The 17,249-nt window shown below is 27.6% G+C and overlaps 1 protein-coding gene across 3 annotated transcripts in view; it reads left to right on the forward strand.

The window, feature by feature from the left end:
* LOC100204922 (WD repeat-containing protein 81) overlaps positions 1–15,397 on the forward strand; it is a 70,793-nt gene extending 55,396 nt beyond the window's left edge. For 2 of the 3 annotated variants that reach the window (XM_065809080.1, XM_065809081.1), the window contains 4 exons: positions 1,607–1,746; positions 5,213–5,309; positions 14,941–15,038; positions 15,112–15,397. In XM_065809080.1, coding sequence (XP_065665152.1) covers positions 1,607–1,746; positions 5,213–5,309; positions 14,941–15,038; positions 15,112–15,231 — 455 coding nt within the window. In that variant the 3' untranslated portion in view covers positions 15,232–15,397. Of the gene's footprint in view, positions 1–1,606; positions 1,747–5,212; positions 5,310–14,940; positions 15,039–15,111 lie in introns of those variants that run through there. The other variant, XR_010641537.1, reaches the window with a different exon arrangement.
* The last annotated feature ends 1,852 nt before the right edge of the window (positions 15,398–17,249 follow it).

A 17,249-nucleotide genomic window follows, 5' to 3' on the forward strand; every position in this document is an offset into this window, starting at 1 on the left:
TCAGCTGATACCAGAAATAGCTGATATATTTATAAACAGGTCAAAATATTTATAAACTTGCATTTTACAAGTTGTTGCATATTTTTAAGATTATTGATCTCATATTTCTTTGAAAATAAACTAAAAGCAAATAATTTTTATTAAATATAATGAATATTTAATTTTAAAAATTTAAGCTAATTTTATAAGTTAATTAAAGTTATTTTTTTTTTTTGTTTGAAAATGGCTTTGAAGCTAAATTGCTTGTAAATGAATTATAACAACATTCCTGTACAGAACAAACTGAGTGAAGAAAAAACAGGATTGCTAAGAAAAGAGATATTGTTTTGAAGAATAAAAGCATTTAATTTTAAATTTTTCAAAATGTTCCACCTTTTATATATCTAATAAACCAGCTTTTAATAGCTAATAATCTAATAATAAATTTCAGGAATTGAATCAACATTATTTGAGTAGCATTTTACTTTCCATGCCCATTTAGTTTTTGAAGTTTATTTGGTCATTAAAATAATTATTTTAAAAGCAACTGACAATTAATATGATTTCCGTCAAAAACAACTGCCAATAAATATGATGACAAAAACAGCTGACAATGAATGTTATCCCTCAAAAACAGATGACAATAAATTTATTATTCTTCCTTTTACTGGGTTACCATATTTTTTAATATGTATATAGGAACTTTAACCCAAACAAAACTCACATGTTAACTGGTACTGGTGTCTTATTTGTACTTTTAATGATGGCCCTTCTCTTTTAGACATTATCCAAAAATGCATTTTAAAAGTAGTTAGATCTGCTCTAGCTGCCAAACTTGAGCCACTGCCCATCATCGTGAATTAATCATTTGATTAATTAACGATGAAGTAATATTTTTAGTGATAAAATTTAGAGCTCCTAAAATTATGTTTAATCCTGTTAATGTACTTTAATCTTCATTCTTCATTTTTCATTTGAATATGATCTTTTTCTCTTTTCAACAAATTTTCATAATTGCTGCTTCAGCAACCTATTATCTTTTGTTTTATTAACCAAAACTCAATCTTGTATGACTTTTTTATTCAGCTATGTTGCATCCATGTATTTTTACTGTTATTTCAACTTTTATTCATCTACTTTTTTTTCTTACACATCAATGCTTTGAAATTCTTTCTTGTCTTCATGTTTTTCTGACTCATAGAACTTTTGTAAGGCTTCTGTCAAATCTTTCTGAGACTTTATTCCTAATACTTTTTGTTTGTGTAAACTCTCTTATAATAATATTTTTGTTAAAAAAATGTATTATAAAAACATATTATAAAAAAAGTTATTATAAAAACATATATATAATTTAAAATGTGTTTTTTTTTACAACTTTAAAACACACATTTTTGTGTGAAAAAGAAATGTTTTCTTTATTGTTTGGGAAATCTGGTTAGAATCTATAAATTAAAGAATTTTTTTAAATATAATTTTTAAATATAATTTTTTTAAATATAAATTTAAAGCATTACTGTTACATTAAGACATTACTTATTTTATCATTTTTATTCTATTTTGTACTTTAACCACAGAGTCTTTGAAGCGTTTATTTTTTTTGTTATTTTTTAACAATTTTATTGTTCAGGTACAGTTCGTTGTATGTGCGTGAGTAGCAGTGGTCGCTGGATTGCAGCAGGTTTCAGCAATGGATTAATATCAGTTGTTGACATTAGATGCGGAATACTTCGAAAACCACCACGTTTTAATGACACAGAAGTTACACAGGTTGTTTACTTTTACCTGATAAGTATAAAATTACCTTTTGACTAATTTTATTTATTATTCTAAAATATTGTTTTCTATCAAATTGACTACAAAGTTTAAATTATTAATGATTCAGTAAAAATTTATCCCTTCCAGTTTTTCTTTAGTGCTTGGACTTTACAATCACATGTCCCACATTATTTAGTCATTATTTTTGTTTCCCATCTTCCTTGATATCTTAAACCTAATTTCAATAAATAAGCAGTATTAATGCTATTTAAAAATAAATTTTGTGAATTGTTTGTTCAATCTTTTTTCCATGATTTTAATGTTTTAAATGTAAATGTTTACTTTATTTGTTGCAATCTAAATTTCTGTAAAGAAAGTGCAGCTTGATGCTTAGTTTTAATAGCTTTAAAACTCAGTAGCATGTTGTTAACTATGTTTTTAAAATTGTCAGATTTTTATTTGTCCAAAAATATTTCTTGACCAGATACAAAAAGGATACTTTCTCATATTTCTTTGATAAATTCATATTTTTTTTAGTTTACACTTTGATAATTTCTTTTTTCTTTTTTAATTTTCATGTGTTCATTTATAAATGTTTCTTTTTAATTTTCATGTGTTTTTTTATACAGGTTTCTTTTTAATTCTCGTTTTTTCATTTAAACATGTTTCTTTTAAATTTTAATGTGTTCATTTGTAAATGTTTTTTTTAATTTTCTTTTTTTTTTTTAATTTTTTTTAGTTATTTAATTTTTTAATTTTCATTTTTTAATTTTCATTTTTTTTAATTTTCATTTATACATGCTTCTTTTGTATTTTCATGTGTTTATTTAAATTTATTTCTTTTTAATTTTTTATGTTTTTATTTATATATGTTTATTTTTAATTTGTTTTTTTTATGTGTTCATTGTTTTTCATTTTTTATGTGTTCAAATGTTTTTTTTCATGTGTTTATTTAAACTTATTAATTTTTTGTGTTTATATTTATACATCTTTATTTTTAATTTTCATGTGTTTGTTTATATAAATTTCTTTTTAATTTTCATGTGTTCATTTATATAAATTTCTTTTTAATTTTCATGTGTTCGTTTATATAAATTTCTTTTTAATTTTCATGTGTTCGTTTATATAAATTTCTTTTTAATTTTCATGTGTTTTGTTTGTTTCATTTATTACAACCTTCAAAAACCATGTTGTCTGTGAGTTGGCCTATAGTTTAGTAATAATTTGTTTTTGGTTTTTGTTTTTCAACTGTCCCAGTTCACCTCATAGGTGGAATGGTTCACCTCATAGGCGGAATGGTTCACCTCATAGGTGGAATGTATTAGGTGAATATAGTCAAAAATTAAAAACAATAGTGTATATACAAACCTTATGTTTGTCTCTATTCAACCTCTCGTACAACTGTTGTGTTTTAAAATATATATATAGGCTGGCTCAGCTGAAATAGTGTGCAAATGCCATGCTTGCCTCGACACATTGTTAGTCAGTTAGTCAGTACACGAGCAAAATAAACCCTGTGCAAAATACAATTATTTTTTTAATAGCAAAATTTATTAATGTTTTTAGGTTGAATTGTTTTTTACTTACATAAACAAAAGTAGTAAAAAAAATATCTAACACAAAATAAAATATTACTTTAATAAGTAAGATTTTTTTTGATAATTTAACATAAACTAGTCGTTTGACATTTTTAAATATACTAGATAAATGACCAATATAAGAATTTCATTAAAAACCATATTAAGAAAACAGTATAAAAATAACAAAGAACTTTTATTGTTTTTATTTAAATTTTTTTTTAAACTTTTTAAAAATAAAATATAATATTTAACTTACGGAAACTATTTATTCTAAAAACATCTTTTTAATACACACTATTTTTATAGTTGCATTTTCAACTATGTAAACTTAATAGAAAATAATATATACACGCATATTTAATAACATAAAAAAATTCTTTTTGTATAAAATTTATATGAATTTTAGTTTAAATTTGAATTATGTAACACAAAAACAATTTTATATAACATAAATCTAACTCATTCATTCAGGTTTTAATTACAAAATGCTTTTCCTATAATTACTTGCTCTCACGCTTCAGTGCAATTTTTAAATTAGGAAAAAAAAAAATCACAAAAAAGAAGAGTAATGAATGAACTTTTTATATATGAAAATAGGAAGAAACGCAAAACTAAATAATATTTAAATATACTAAAATAGAGTTTAAAAAGTTAGGTCAAATGCAATGTTCTTTTTAACAATCTTTCTAGAAAACATTACGATGCTTGAATAAATACCAAGGATGCGGAGTCCCAAAAGGACTCCGGCTTTATATCTCAACTTTTTCCAAGCCTGTAGTGTCCAGAGGCTCTAAACATGTTTGTTGACTTATTATCTGTTATAATAAAAAAATTCATGAGATTTAATGACTTGAAATTTATTGTTTTTAAGCCCGGAGTCCTGGAGTCCTTGCCGCCATTATACCTAAGGACTCCGGGCTCAAAAAATGATTGTTCTTCTAACCTAAAAGTCTTAATTTTTTTCTTATTAGTAGTCCATAAACTTATTTATATTTTTAGAGCTCCTGGATACCAAAAACTAGGATAAAGTAATCTATTTGTGACTTTCAAATCTGGAGTCCTTTTTGGGACTCTGCATCCCTGATAAATACATATCAGAAAGAACCATTGCTGGCAATTGTTTCTTTGATGTACTTTTTATATAATACAAAAAGCTACAGTGTAGCTAACAAAACTATTACCAAAACCAAATTAATTATCATATTCATTTTATTTTCTCTATGAGCTTATTTATCTAAATTTCAAAAAAACCTGCAAACAATGCTGAATGCCCGCACAAACCAGGTATGTACTTATGTAGCAATAGAAAAAATGTTTAACTTATGTGTGTGTTGTTACATTGAGATTGGAAATGTGCTTAAATCTTCATCACTCCCTTTAGTTCACCTGGAATTGTATAAGTATAAAATCATCAGTAAACCCTATTATAGTTAAATAGTTAAAACAAATATCTAAGTTTAATCTGGATGTTGACAGTTTCTTTTTTCACCCCTTTTGTGCAAGATTATCCTAATTGATTAACAATAAGTTTCAGGTAATATTAACCCAACCTAAAAAAATTAGAGACATTTATAGCTTGCTCCGTGAAACTTGTAGTAGTCTCCTCATATGACATCAATTTGGTAAAGTTTCAGACATTTATGCTTGGTAGTTGTTACTGTGCAAGTAAAGTTTCTTACCATTTCAAATTTTCATCCTTTTTGGCCTAAATTTGGAAGCCAATTTGAACCATTTTTTTGTTACCATACCAAGACATTTTGAGTATTATCATAAACAGTAAAAATGTAAAAAATAAAAACAGTGAAAAAGTTTAAAAACTTTAAAAAAAAAAAAACTAAATTATGCAAGTTCAAAATTTTTTCATCAAATTTAATAAAAGAAGTGTTTTTTATCTTTAGTTGCAAACCATCCCTGATCGTGGTTTTATATCATTGTCTGCAGATTCTTGTATTAGGTTGTGGAGTGAAGATGGAAATGTCTCACAGTTGCTAAAACGTAAGAAAAAACTTATAAGTTTATTATTAACTATTTTTTTCAATTATTTGTTTGCATTAGTTATTGAAATCTTTATATACAGTTGTGGCTTATGAAACTACGTCATTCGCTTGCTTGTTTAATTTAAGAGATAATTGTTTATACAAAAATCAAAAAACTTATACTATGAGTAGCAATAAAATGAAGTTATTTTATGCTGTATATTTATGTTGCTGAAAAGTTCAAAGTTTATAAGAAATTGTTTATCTCACTTGATGGTTTCGGCTTTTATCACTTTATTGGTCAAAAATATTTTTTTGACTTTATTATGTGTGTACAAAATATTTTACCCTTTTTTTTTGAGAAAAAAAAAGGTAAAATATGTATTAATACTAACATCTTCTGAGTAGAAGCATACTGTGGCATTAACAGATTATCTAATTTTTTAAATGAGGTGCTATCTATTCAGAATTAGCTACATTTTTTTTGATTACAATGATTGGAATACATTTAATTAGCTGTTCCTCAATGAAAATATTAATGGAAAATGAATCTCAAAGAAAAAAATGAAGAAGCAAATTTTCATTCCTACTCTTTTGTGAAACAGGTAGAATGAAAATCTTGAGTTACAAATGAATGAATGAAATGAATGTACTACTTACAGAATATGATTAGTAATATGCTCATGCATTTGTAAAAGTTTTTTATTTACAAAGCCAGAAGTAAATGTGTCCATGAAAATTGCTGCTACTTCTTTAAAAGACATTAAAGAAGTAGCAGCAATTTTAGCAAATTAAGTGAACAGCTAAAAAAGTGTTGAAATCAATGTTATAAAGGAACAGTGTTATCGAGTCTGCTATGTAGGGGAGATGGGGGCGCATTGATCGCTGGGGCAGTATGATCTTTTAGCTTTTACTCGTTCATTTTTGCCTTACTAGAAGTGAGGTTGCAATTTAATTAACCATTATGCTTCCCTAATTGATTATTCGTAATATTTTTTCATAAGGTTATCAGCGTCAAAAAAAATAAAGAAAATATTGTTTTTCGTCATAAAAAGTGATTTTTTTAAATCGTACTATAATTCAAATATATTTTTATTTAGATGTCTGTATGGGTTAACAACAATTTTATTTTAAATTTGTAAGTGCTAGGTGTATGATATAATATATAATTTTTATTTGGCTGCAATTTATACAGTAGATATTGCTATCAATATGTTACCTATACCTATTGGGGTACATTGATCTTTGACTATGCGGGGCCCATTGATCGGAGGATCAAAGTGCCCCATAGAAGACGAAGTGCCCCATAGTTTTGTTTATAAGCAATACAGTTAAACGAATGGAATTGTATTTATAATTTAAAAAACTATATATAAACAAACAATAGCTTTTAGCATTTCATTTTTTAAATCTACTTATGTTATAAGCTAGTAATAATAATACTATTATTTTATAATATCAAAAGAATAATATTTAACATAATAATTAAAAAATATTTAACATAATATTATTATGTTAAATATTAGCATTTATTAAAAACATATGTTTTTATTGATATATTTTTTTACAGATCTTAAAATGGTTAGAAATAGAATTAAAAAAACAAATAAAGTTGCTATACCAAGTGAAACAATGAAAGTAGCTGTTAATAAAGTTTTAGAAGGAACACAACTGAATGTTGTAGCACGTCAGTTTAACATAGATAGAATGACTTTAAAAAGATATTGTCGTAAAAAGAGGCTTAATCCAAATGAAGCTTTCAAGCCTAACTACAACAATAGACAAGTTTTTACAGCAGAAGATGAAAAAAGTTTATCAAGTTATTTACTAATTGCATCAAAAATGAACTATGGCCTTTCAACTAGGTCAACGCGATTATTGGCATATGAATTTGCTTTAAAAAACAATAAGATATGCCCATCATCATGGATCAAAAATAAAATTGCAGGCATTGATTGGTTGCAAGGTTTTATGAAAAGACAACCAGAGTTGTCTCTACGAACACCTGAAGCAACGAGCTTCGCTCGATCAACAAACACACTGTAAGAGAGTTTTTTCAAAATCTTAAAACGGTAAGAAATCGATATAAATATAATCCTAACTGTATATATAATGTTGATGAAACTGGTTTAACAACCGTTCAAAAGCCGGTAAAGGTTTTAGCTGGTAGAGGAAGCAAACAAGTTGGAAGAATCACATCTGCAGAACGAGGAACATTGGTAACTGCATGTTGTGCCTCTAATGCTATTGGAAATTCCATTCCTCCATTATTTATTTTTCCTCGGGTAAAGTTTCATGATTACATGATTTTGGAAGGACCTCCTCGATGTGTGGGATTTGCAAATCCTTCTGGTTGGATGAACTCAGAAATTTTCATAGAATGGATTAAACATTTTGTTAAATATTCAAACTGTTCTCAGGAATCTCCAGTTTTGTTACTTCTCGACAGTCATGAAAGTCATATTTCTGTTAAAGGCTTGGAGCTTGCAATTCAACACGGAATTACAATGATAAGTTTTCCTCCCCATTGCAGCCATAAATTGCAGCCATTAGATAGAACTGTTTTTGGACCATTGAAAAGGTTTTACAATTCTGCATGTGATAATTGGATGGTTTCAAACCCAAGACCAATGACCATTTATGATATTGTTTCAATAGTTCGAACACCGTATACAAAAGCTTTCTCACCATCTAATATACAGACAGGATTTAGAGTAGCTGGCATTGAGCCATTCAATTCTGAAATTTTCAAAGATGACGAATATTTACCATCATCAGTTACAGATAGAGCTGCTCCAGATACAGTTACTATCACTCCTGTCAACAACATGGAATCTGAAATGATACCAGCACATGTTAATCACATAGAGTCTGAAATAACTATAGTAAATATTGAAACAAGTATTTTAAACAAAGTGTCAACAAGTGTTGCTTCTATAATCTCACCTGAGGTTTTAAAACCTTACCCAAAAGCATCTGCCAGAAAAAAAAATGTTAAAAGTAGGCAGTTAAAAACAAGGATCTTGACTGATACTCCTGTCAGAAATGAAATTCGTTTGTCAAAAGAAAAGAAAATTTTGAAGCAAACCAAAAATCAACAAAAAGTCTCCACAAAAGATAAGAAAGAAACTAAGAATTACTTGCTTAGGAATAAAAAACAATGTAAACCAAAAACTGCTTCACAACTTGACTTTCACAAATGATGAAATATTCTTAATCAAAATATTGTACTTTTAACAAGTTTTGTAAACTTAAAAGTTGTATTCTTATTTCAGTCTTTATATTTCAGTTCTTATAAATTTCAAGTTGTTGTAAAGTTTTAAACATATATAAAGCGGGTAGCTTATAGCTGCTGTGATTTATACATTTTTTAATTAAAAATTAGACTAGTGGGTTTAACTGCTATATTTAAAAAATAATTAAAAAATTTAGATGTATTATATGTTATACAATATTACCCTTTGACTAAATTATTTACAAGATTTAGTTATAGAAGTGTTAAACATTTAGATAATATTACGCATATAAGATCAATGTGCCCCAAGTCGGAGATCATAGTATCCCATAGTTTGGGGTACATTGTTCTTTTGAGAGGGTTGTTTAAAAGTTAAAATTATTCATGTTTATCATTTTTTTAAATCAAAATATTTAAATATTCCAAAAGCCAGATAGTTCTACATGTGTTTCGTAGTTAATAAGTTTTTACATCTCTTTCAGGTTCTGCGCAATTTTCAAAACACTGCTACGGTGATCAATGCGCCCCCATCTCCCCTATATTATGGAAAATAATGCAATAAGAAAAAATTTAAACAATAGAAAAAAAAAATTAATTAGCTGTTTGTTTTTTTTGTTGACTTTTTAGCAAAATGAATGCCTAACTTTTGACATTCGTTTTGCTCACATTTTTGTTGTTGTTGATAATACTTAGTGTAAAGATTACTTAGTCTGATAATATAAGTTGTATAAGTTAATGCAACACATATCAATACGTGATGTGTCGCATTATCAAAACTGCTTTAGATCTTAATCAAAATACATTGTTTAATGATTGCTTTTAAAAATCATCAACCAATCTTTAACAGACTCATTTTCTTCGATATACTCAGATAAAAGTTGAAATGTTGCTTTTTTTGTAACCACTGTTTTATTTGGGATTTTATTTGGGCATAAATTTACTGCTTAAAAAGCAGTAAATTTATTATTTAGGAAAACATGGGAAGCGAATTCTAAAACACTGGTGTTGAAGAAAAAAACTGATATAGTATAAACATTATGAGTTTAAAGGCTTTTAGAGAATAAAAGAACTAATGATGCTATGATAACTAACGACTATTATTAGTAAAGAACAAAAAAGAAATGCAACCCTAAAAAAATGCTCAAGTTAGACAGCTAGAGCAGATCCAAGTACATTTACAATGTGTTTTTAAACTTTTTCTAAAAAAGAAAAAGACATTAATAGAATGATAATACTATGTTGATGGTGTTGAACTATTGCACCATAAAAAAAATTTTTACCACTAAATATAGCATTAATATTTCATACATGGATAAGAGGTTTACAGTGGTAGAGAATGGAATCAAAAGTAAAAAATAGTGAAGAGTTTTACCAGATTTTATGGTTTCTATGAAATGTTAGTAGTAAATAAAAATCTAAGAGACATTTAGTAAAATACATTAGTATTGTTGTAAATGGCCAATCATAAGTATGTGAACATCAATATTTTTGTAAAAGCATTAAAACACTTTTATTTTTACTAAGTTTTGTTTAGGTTAAAATTCACCAGCCACTTTGTGCTACAAACTGTCATAGAGGAGAGATCATATTCAAGATGCTGGAGTAGCTTAGTTCAGTAGTGCACTACTAACCAAGAGTTCTTATAAGTAGTATAGTAGGTTTTGAATCCTGTTCTGTCAGCTCAGCAATATGAATAGTACTTTGGTATAAATGGAACTTTTATTGATTAGCTCTGCATTGCACTCTTACCTTTACAATTAGTGAAAATAAATAATTGCGTCAAAGGAGAAGATCATTAATGTATATAAAAAAGCAAAGGACCAAGGTTGGAACATTGGGATATCTTTAAGTTTACAGGAAAAAAGTTCATCAAGGACTAATTACAAAATCACAGTATCAAAGGTGACTATAATTTTGCAATTAGAAAGAAATGAATCAATAAATTTTTAATCTTTCCTAGATACATCATATCAAGAAATTTATTGAGAAGACCAACATACCAAGTTTTATCAAGTCTTTTTTATACCAAAAGCAAAGCCCTTGTTTCACTGCTTCTATATAATGCATGATAGAACCTTTTTTATTATGGTTGACAAATCAGCAGTAAACTAGGGGGTTTAAAAGTTTTCATTTTTATTGTTATTATTATGAATGTTTATACAGGATATAACATTTCAATATAAAATACTACTGCTAATCAATGTGTCCTGTTTACAAATGAAAAAGTATAAGCAAAAATTATAAATATAAAGAAATCTTAAAATCTGTTATTATAGTTGATAAAAAAATTATTTATTATTAATTAAAATAATATTAAAAATCATATATTAATAGTTTTTTTAAATGTAATAGCTCAAAAAAATGTTTAAAAACTTTCTTTAAGTTCACTAAATGATGATGTCTGTCAAAAATCTTTAAAACGTTTGTCATAAACATGTGCACGAATGTAAAAGTATAGTTTTTTAGTACATTGGAATTTAAATTTTTTGGTAGTTTTATAGTTGTTGTTTCTTATTTCTCTTGCCTTGTTCATCAAGGTTCGTGTTTCTTAGGTAAAGAGAGGGTTGAGAGAGGGTTGTAACCACAATAAAATAGTCTTCTCAATAGTAGTAGACCTTTCCACCTTGGAGAGGTATATAACAAAAAAATTGAGCAATTGAAGTTGCAAAAACAAATCATTTTAAAATTATTTGTGTTCTTGTCCAGCAATACAACACAAAAAATAATTTCTATAGGAGGATGGCCAACGGTGTCAATGGTCTTTAATAAATTCATAAACATTTTCTTTTGAACATTATCAATAAAAAATTGAATATTTTGAGGTAATCCAAAAGTTAAGCGTGAATCTAAGAATTTGGGGAAAAGGGGAAATAAGATTTTGTTAACCACTATTAAATAGTTTAAAGAGTATTAAAGAAAGATTCTTTAGAGATTTAGAAGATTTAGAAGATTTTTGCAAGACTGTGACAATTATGTTCCCCAGACCACAAGCTATAATTAAGTGAGAAATAATTCACTTTATAAGCTGGAGTGGTTAGAATGTCAGCAAGATTGTGGTCAATCAAGAGATAAATTAAAGGATGAGTTATTTGCAAATAGAAGAAGTTTTTTGGAGAGATAATAATATCGGACCCATACAAGTATGCTTTTTAAAAAAAATTATGAATTTAATTCCAGTATAACAGTGGCAACCCTGTTATATTTGAGAAAAGAGATGTTACACTTACCTTTGTTGATGTTTTTAGAACCTAACTTATTAAATATTTTAAACCTAACTTAATATAAAATATAAGATTTAGAAATCTCAGAACAGAATCATATATAAACATAGTGATAAGGCTTGGTCAATTAGATCAGTAACAACATCAAAAAGAGTGCAGTCTTGGAAAGAAGGATAAAGATAAAGAACACCAGGCCAATTTGACCAGGCTAAGCATGTGATTATTAATTTCTTAGCTTACTAAAGAATAATAGCAATCATCACTGCAACTCAAAGATGAATCTGCCGAAAACTAATTTTTTTTCTATGTTCTATATTACAGTTTTTATACAAATATAAAATAGACTTAATTATTAATAAAGATTTTGTTAAAAAAATTAAGAATGTAGAAACTTGAAAAAGGACACAAAGTCTTGCCACTGAGTACCCCTAAAATTAAAATCATTTTCGTTTTGCTCATTGGTAAAAAAGTTTACATTAGTTTTTAAATTCAAAAATTAAAATATGTTAAAGACCACAATTATCTGTTTGTTACTTTGAAGACCACAAGTATTTATAAATAATGAGTTAAAACAAATTGATGGTTTTTTACCAAACAAACTACGCAATAGCTTCATTTTTGCTAACACCAACAGCATGGTGCTATTAATACTCAGTTATCTTTTAGCTGTTGATGTAGTCAGTCTCTCTGGGAGCTGCCTTTGAGTTCATTGAAATCTTACTACAAAGCCGGCCATCGAACCATTAAACTGAGTTTTAGAGCTGTATCCTTATTAGGGAATTTAGTACTTCTTAGTATTGAGACACCATTTCTAATTTGCTTTGCACTATACTAATACTAATTTGACACAGCATCGCATAAATTTGGTGAAATAAATCAAAATTAACAAACTTTAAGTAAAAAAACATCAAATAATTACAAGTTTTAAAAGCTATAAGAAAGGTGAATTAAAATTAATGACAAATTTTTACATATTCTTAAAGCCCATGGCTGCCAGACCTTCATTATTTTATAGAAGCTGATTATTCATCAGCGCATGTGTGTCCAACTTAAGGACACACATGCGCTGGAATGGTGGTCAGATATGTACATGGTGGCTTTGGCTGGTAACAGGTACCTAGTATGTTTAAAATACCTACTAAAATTTATCAAATTATACAGCATAATTTTTTTATTATTTTCTTTACTGTAGTATTAGACACTTATGGTGACAACACTTTGCCAAATTGTAACTCTACTTACATTATAAATATAAAAGAGGAGATTTTAACAGGTAACCTAGGTAACTATTATTCTTCACTTCCAACAAATCTGCTAGCAACCAACAAATCCAACAACAAACCAACAAATCTGCAAGCAACCACTGTTAGAGTTTGAAGTTACTGGAAGAGAAAAGAAGTTTATAAAGCAAGATAACGATTAACAAAATTTTAATAGCAAAAATAAAAACCAAGTTGTTTAATTAAAAAAATAGATTTTGGATTAACTAGATTGAAGTACACCTATTATACTGACAGTTGAATCTTTACTATTTCTAGAGCAGATTAGAAAATATGCAAGTTTTGATAATACAATATCATCTTGGGTTTTGTTAGTTTTGATAATACAATATCATCTTGGGAGAAGTATTAATTTGTGTGATTTGTAAAAAAAGTAGTAACAAAAATTGTATTGTTTTTTGACGAAAAATTGAAAAAATGTGAATCAATTTTGAAACTGTGACAAAAACATTGCCTTCGACAATGCTTATCTGACAATAAGTCAGTGAGTGTTAATATGAGACAAAAACATTGTCTCTGAGTGAGTGTTATTAAACATTTACATGAATTATGTTTTACCTTTGAGTCTCAAAAAATGTTTTACCTTTGAGTCTCAAAATTCTAAAAAAAAACTTATGAAACAGTAAAATAAAAAAAATAAAAAAAAAACAGAAAGAGATTAAAAATTACACAGCCTAGTTTTTATCTTTGCTCTTGTATGCAAGAGCTAAAAGTTTATTATTATATATAAAGAGTTAGTTTATTGTTATAAAGAGTTATTGCATGTAATAAAAGAGTTATTGTATGTAATAAAAGAGTTATTGCATGCAATAAACTAACTTATTGTTAATAGTTTAAGTTAATACTTTATACATAATTATATATTATTAATTGTACTTCTTTAAATATATTTATGGTGACACTCATCAACTGAATTAAATAGAGATTGGTGCATTGGAGTGTTCATTAGGGTTATGACAAAAAAATAATTTTTCTGGCCTGTAATAGGAATGAATGAACATTTTAATACTAAATAAGAAAATCACATTTATTTTGTTCATTTCATAAAAAAGTTCCAGCACCAAGACACCCAATGACATGGTTGTTGTCGTATAATACCCAAAATATTTCTCACCAAAAGTATATCAAGTTGGATCTCAAAAGAAGCTTAATTTTATAGAAGTTTTAAAAAGTTTAATGCTTTTAAATAAAAAGTAACTTTTTTCAAATTTATTGTAAAAAAACTTTTAAACAAAATTTGAAAAAAGGCGCTTTTTAAAACGTTTTTAAACAATTCTGTTTACATTTAAAAAAGATTGTTATTAATAAAATTTCTTTTCACTTTTATCAAATTTCATTTCTTTTGAGGCCCAACATGATATACTTTGGGAGAGAATTATTTTTGGTAAAATATGACACCTACTATGTCGTAGGGTATCGTTGGTGCGGGTCCTTGACACCTAATTTTGCAAAAATATTTTCGCAAATATATTATATTTCAGTATAACCCTAGTTTTCATACGTTGACTGATAGTTTTAGTTGAGACAGGTGGTTTATTTATCTTAAATTTTTAAACTTTTTTCTTATTCCCTTAAAATTTTCAAAGCAATTTCTTTTTCAATTATCACGGCTATTACCATTGTTATTATTTTGAAAAATATAGCTATTAATCTATTATTATCTAGAATCTATCTTAGACTCTAACAGTTATTGAATGTTAATAGAAACCGATACTTTTTTTACGCAATCAAACAGCAGTAATTTAAGTTAAGTTACTCAACTAAGGTTTTTGTACGTACGTTTTATTATTATGTAAATTTACATTTTTGTTTACTTTGTTTTTATCGCTTTGATTATTTATTTTTTTACCTTAAGTAATACCTGAGTGTGCAGGACTTGCGATTTTATGCATTGACTATTCTATACATTTTTAGCCCAAAATGATTTCATTCACAGCGTTATTTACTGCAACCAGCAGCTACTTTGGGGAACTACCAACAATAAAATCAATATTCACAATCCCGATAAAATGGTATGTTATTTTTTTATTATTTATCTTCTTTTTTTTTATTTGAATATTTTTTTAATAGCTTAAAATTATTTAGTCGATTTATTCTACACATCGAGTTACTCTCAAAGGATCTCTTATAAAGATGTCGGTTTTGCCAATGAATAAACTATATTTACTCGCTACAGACAATAACAACATAACGTTATATTCGTAAAATCTTTATGAAATTGATATAGCATCTTTACGTCATAATGGGTGTCATTAACTTTACTGAATTCTTTATTATTAAAATGATTGTTTTTTTCTATTTTATATATATTGATTTTTATTAAAAAATTGTATCATTTAAATTAAATAAATATATGAACATATTTTTTTAATATGGTTTTTAAAAAAAATAACGTCATAAGAATGTCTCTATAAATGCGTTTTTCAAACAAGATTTGAAATGAAGAGGTTGCATTCCCAAAGTATATCTTGGTTGCATTCTCAAAGTATGTACGTAGTATATAACTGATTTTAAATTTGTCACCCTTAAAGGCATAAGTACACATTTTATGAACTTTTCTGTCTTCTTACGCATCAATTTTACTTATGTAAAAAAAAATCCAAATCAAGAACAGTAAAAATCAATTATTTAGCTTTTATTTGACAACTTTTTGTAAATAAAATTACTTGTCACAGAGTTTTAATAGACTGAAATATGACTGCCATATAATATAAGAAAATATTCCATCATACATGCAAGACTTAATTTCATCATACAAGGCTCGATCATAAATAAAAGTTTTAATTTCATTAAATAAGAGAAAATTTCGCTCGATCATATTAGCAAGATTGAATTTATATATACAGTATCGGACAAAACGAGTGCAACCAAATAATGCTAATTTAGTTTCTTTATATAAAAGTGCTGCATTTTTTCAATTTAGAGAAATAACTATGTATTTGTTTAGAGACAAAGTTCTTCAAGTTTTATTCATCACAAAGTTCATTATTTGTAAACGAAAATTATTAAATTAATCAAAAGTATTTAAAAAAAGTTGATTTCCTTCTGGACAAAACAAGTGCAACTCGACAAAATGTTGACCAAGCTGTATTTCGCTATCAATATTTCGTGGCGAATCCTTTGTTGTCGATCACAGCCTTGCATCTTTGAAGCATAGATTCGATCAGGTGATCAATGAAACTTTGTGGAATCGCTGCCCAGGCTTTTGGATTTGTTCAAACAGTTGATCCTTATTACGAACACCTTCACGATTAATTCTGCGGTTGACGATCTCCCACAGGTTCTCGATATGGTTGAGATCCGGATATTGAGGCGGCCAATCCATCACCGATAGGTGGTTGTCTTGAAACCACTGCCTGACTACTTTTGCAGTGTGTTTCGAATCGTTGTCTTGCTGAAAAACCCATTTTATTGGCACATTCCAGTCAATATGAGATGTAGCAAACAGGAGTCTTTTCTTCTGGTTTTTTAGTAAAATCAGCAGTTTCTTTGCAGGTTGCGAGAAAACAATCCGGCTTCAACAGCAGGTCGTCTGATTGTTCGGTCCATACAGGCAGCTCTAATTGCTTTTGTATTTTGACTGATGATATCCAGGGATCCTTCTTGACGGATCTGACGATCATAGAATCCTCTCTAGAAGTGGTGGAACGCGGTCTTCCACCTTTGTTATCTGCTGCCAACTTCCCGGTAGAACGATATTTGGAACATAGTCTTGATACGGTCCATTTTTTCACTCGATATTTATCACAAATTTTTTTGTGACATTCCACTTACGTAATTGCCAATAATTTTCTTTCTTAGTTTCAATCCAAGACTGTTGGGAGCCTTTTTTTCACTTGAAGTCATAAAAATAATAAAAATAATCACGCTTCTCAAGGCTTACCGTGTTACATTTACCTTGTGATGATACAATAATGCTCTGTGGAACACAAAGTTTTGGTTGGATGTGGACTGTATTGATGTAATGAAACACTTGTTGTATTTCACTTTTTGTATTGATGTTCTTCGATAAAACACTTTGATAAAACTCACTTCGATAAACTGTCTTGATAATACTGACTGATTGACTTCCATATACTGACTGAATTACATGTCGATTTACATGTCTCTTATATAGTAAAATGAACCTGTTCTGGAAGATTCTAGATGCTTCTTTTTGATATTTCTGGAAGCTTCTGGATGCGTCTGGATGCTTCTGAACGTTTTTGGATATTTCTGGATGC

The sequence above is a fragment of the Hydra vulgaris genome, chromosome 11 (assembly GCF_038396675.1).
Source record: "Hydra vulgaris chromosome 11, alternate assembly HydraT2T_AEP".
NCBI lineage: Eukaryota > Metazoa > Cnidaria > Hydrozoa > Anthoathecata > Hydridae > Hydra > Hydra vulgaris.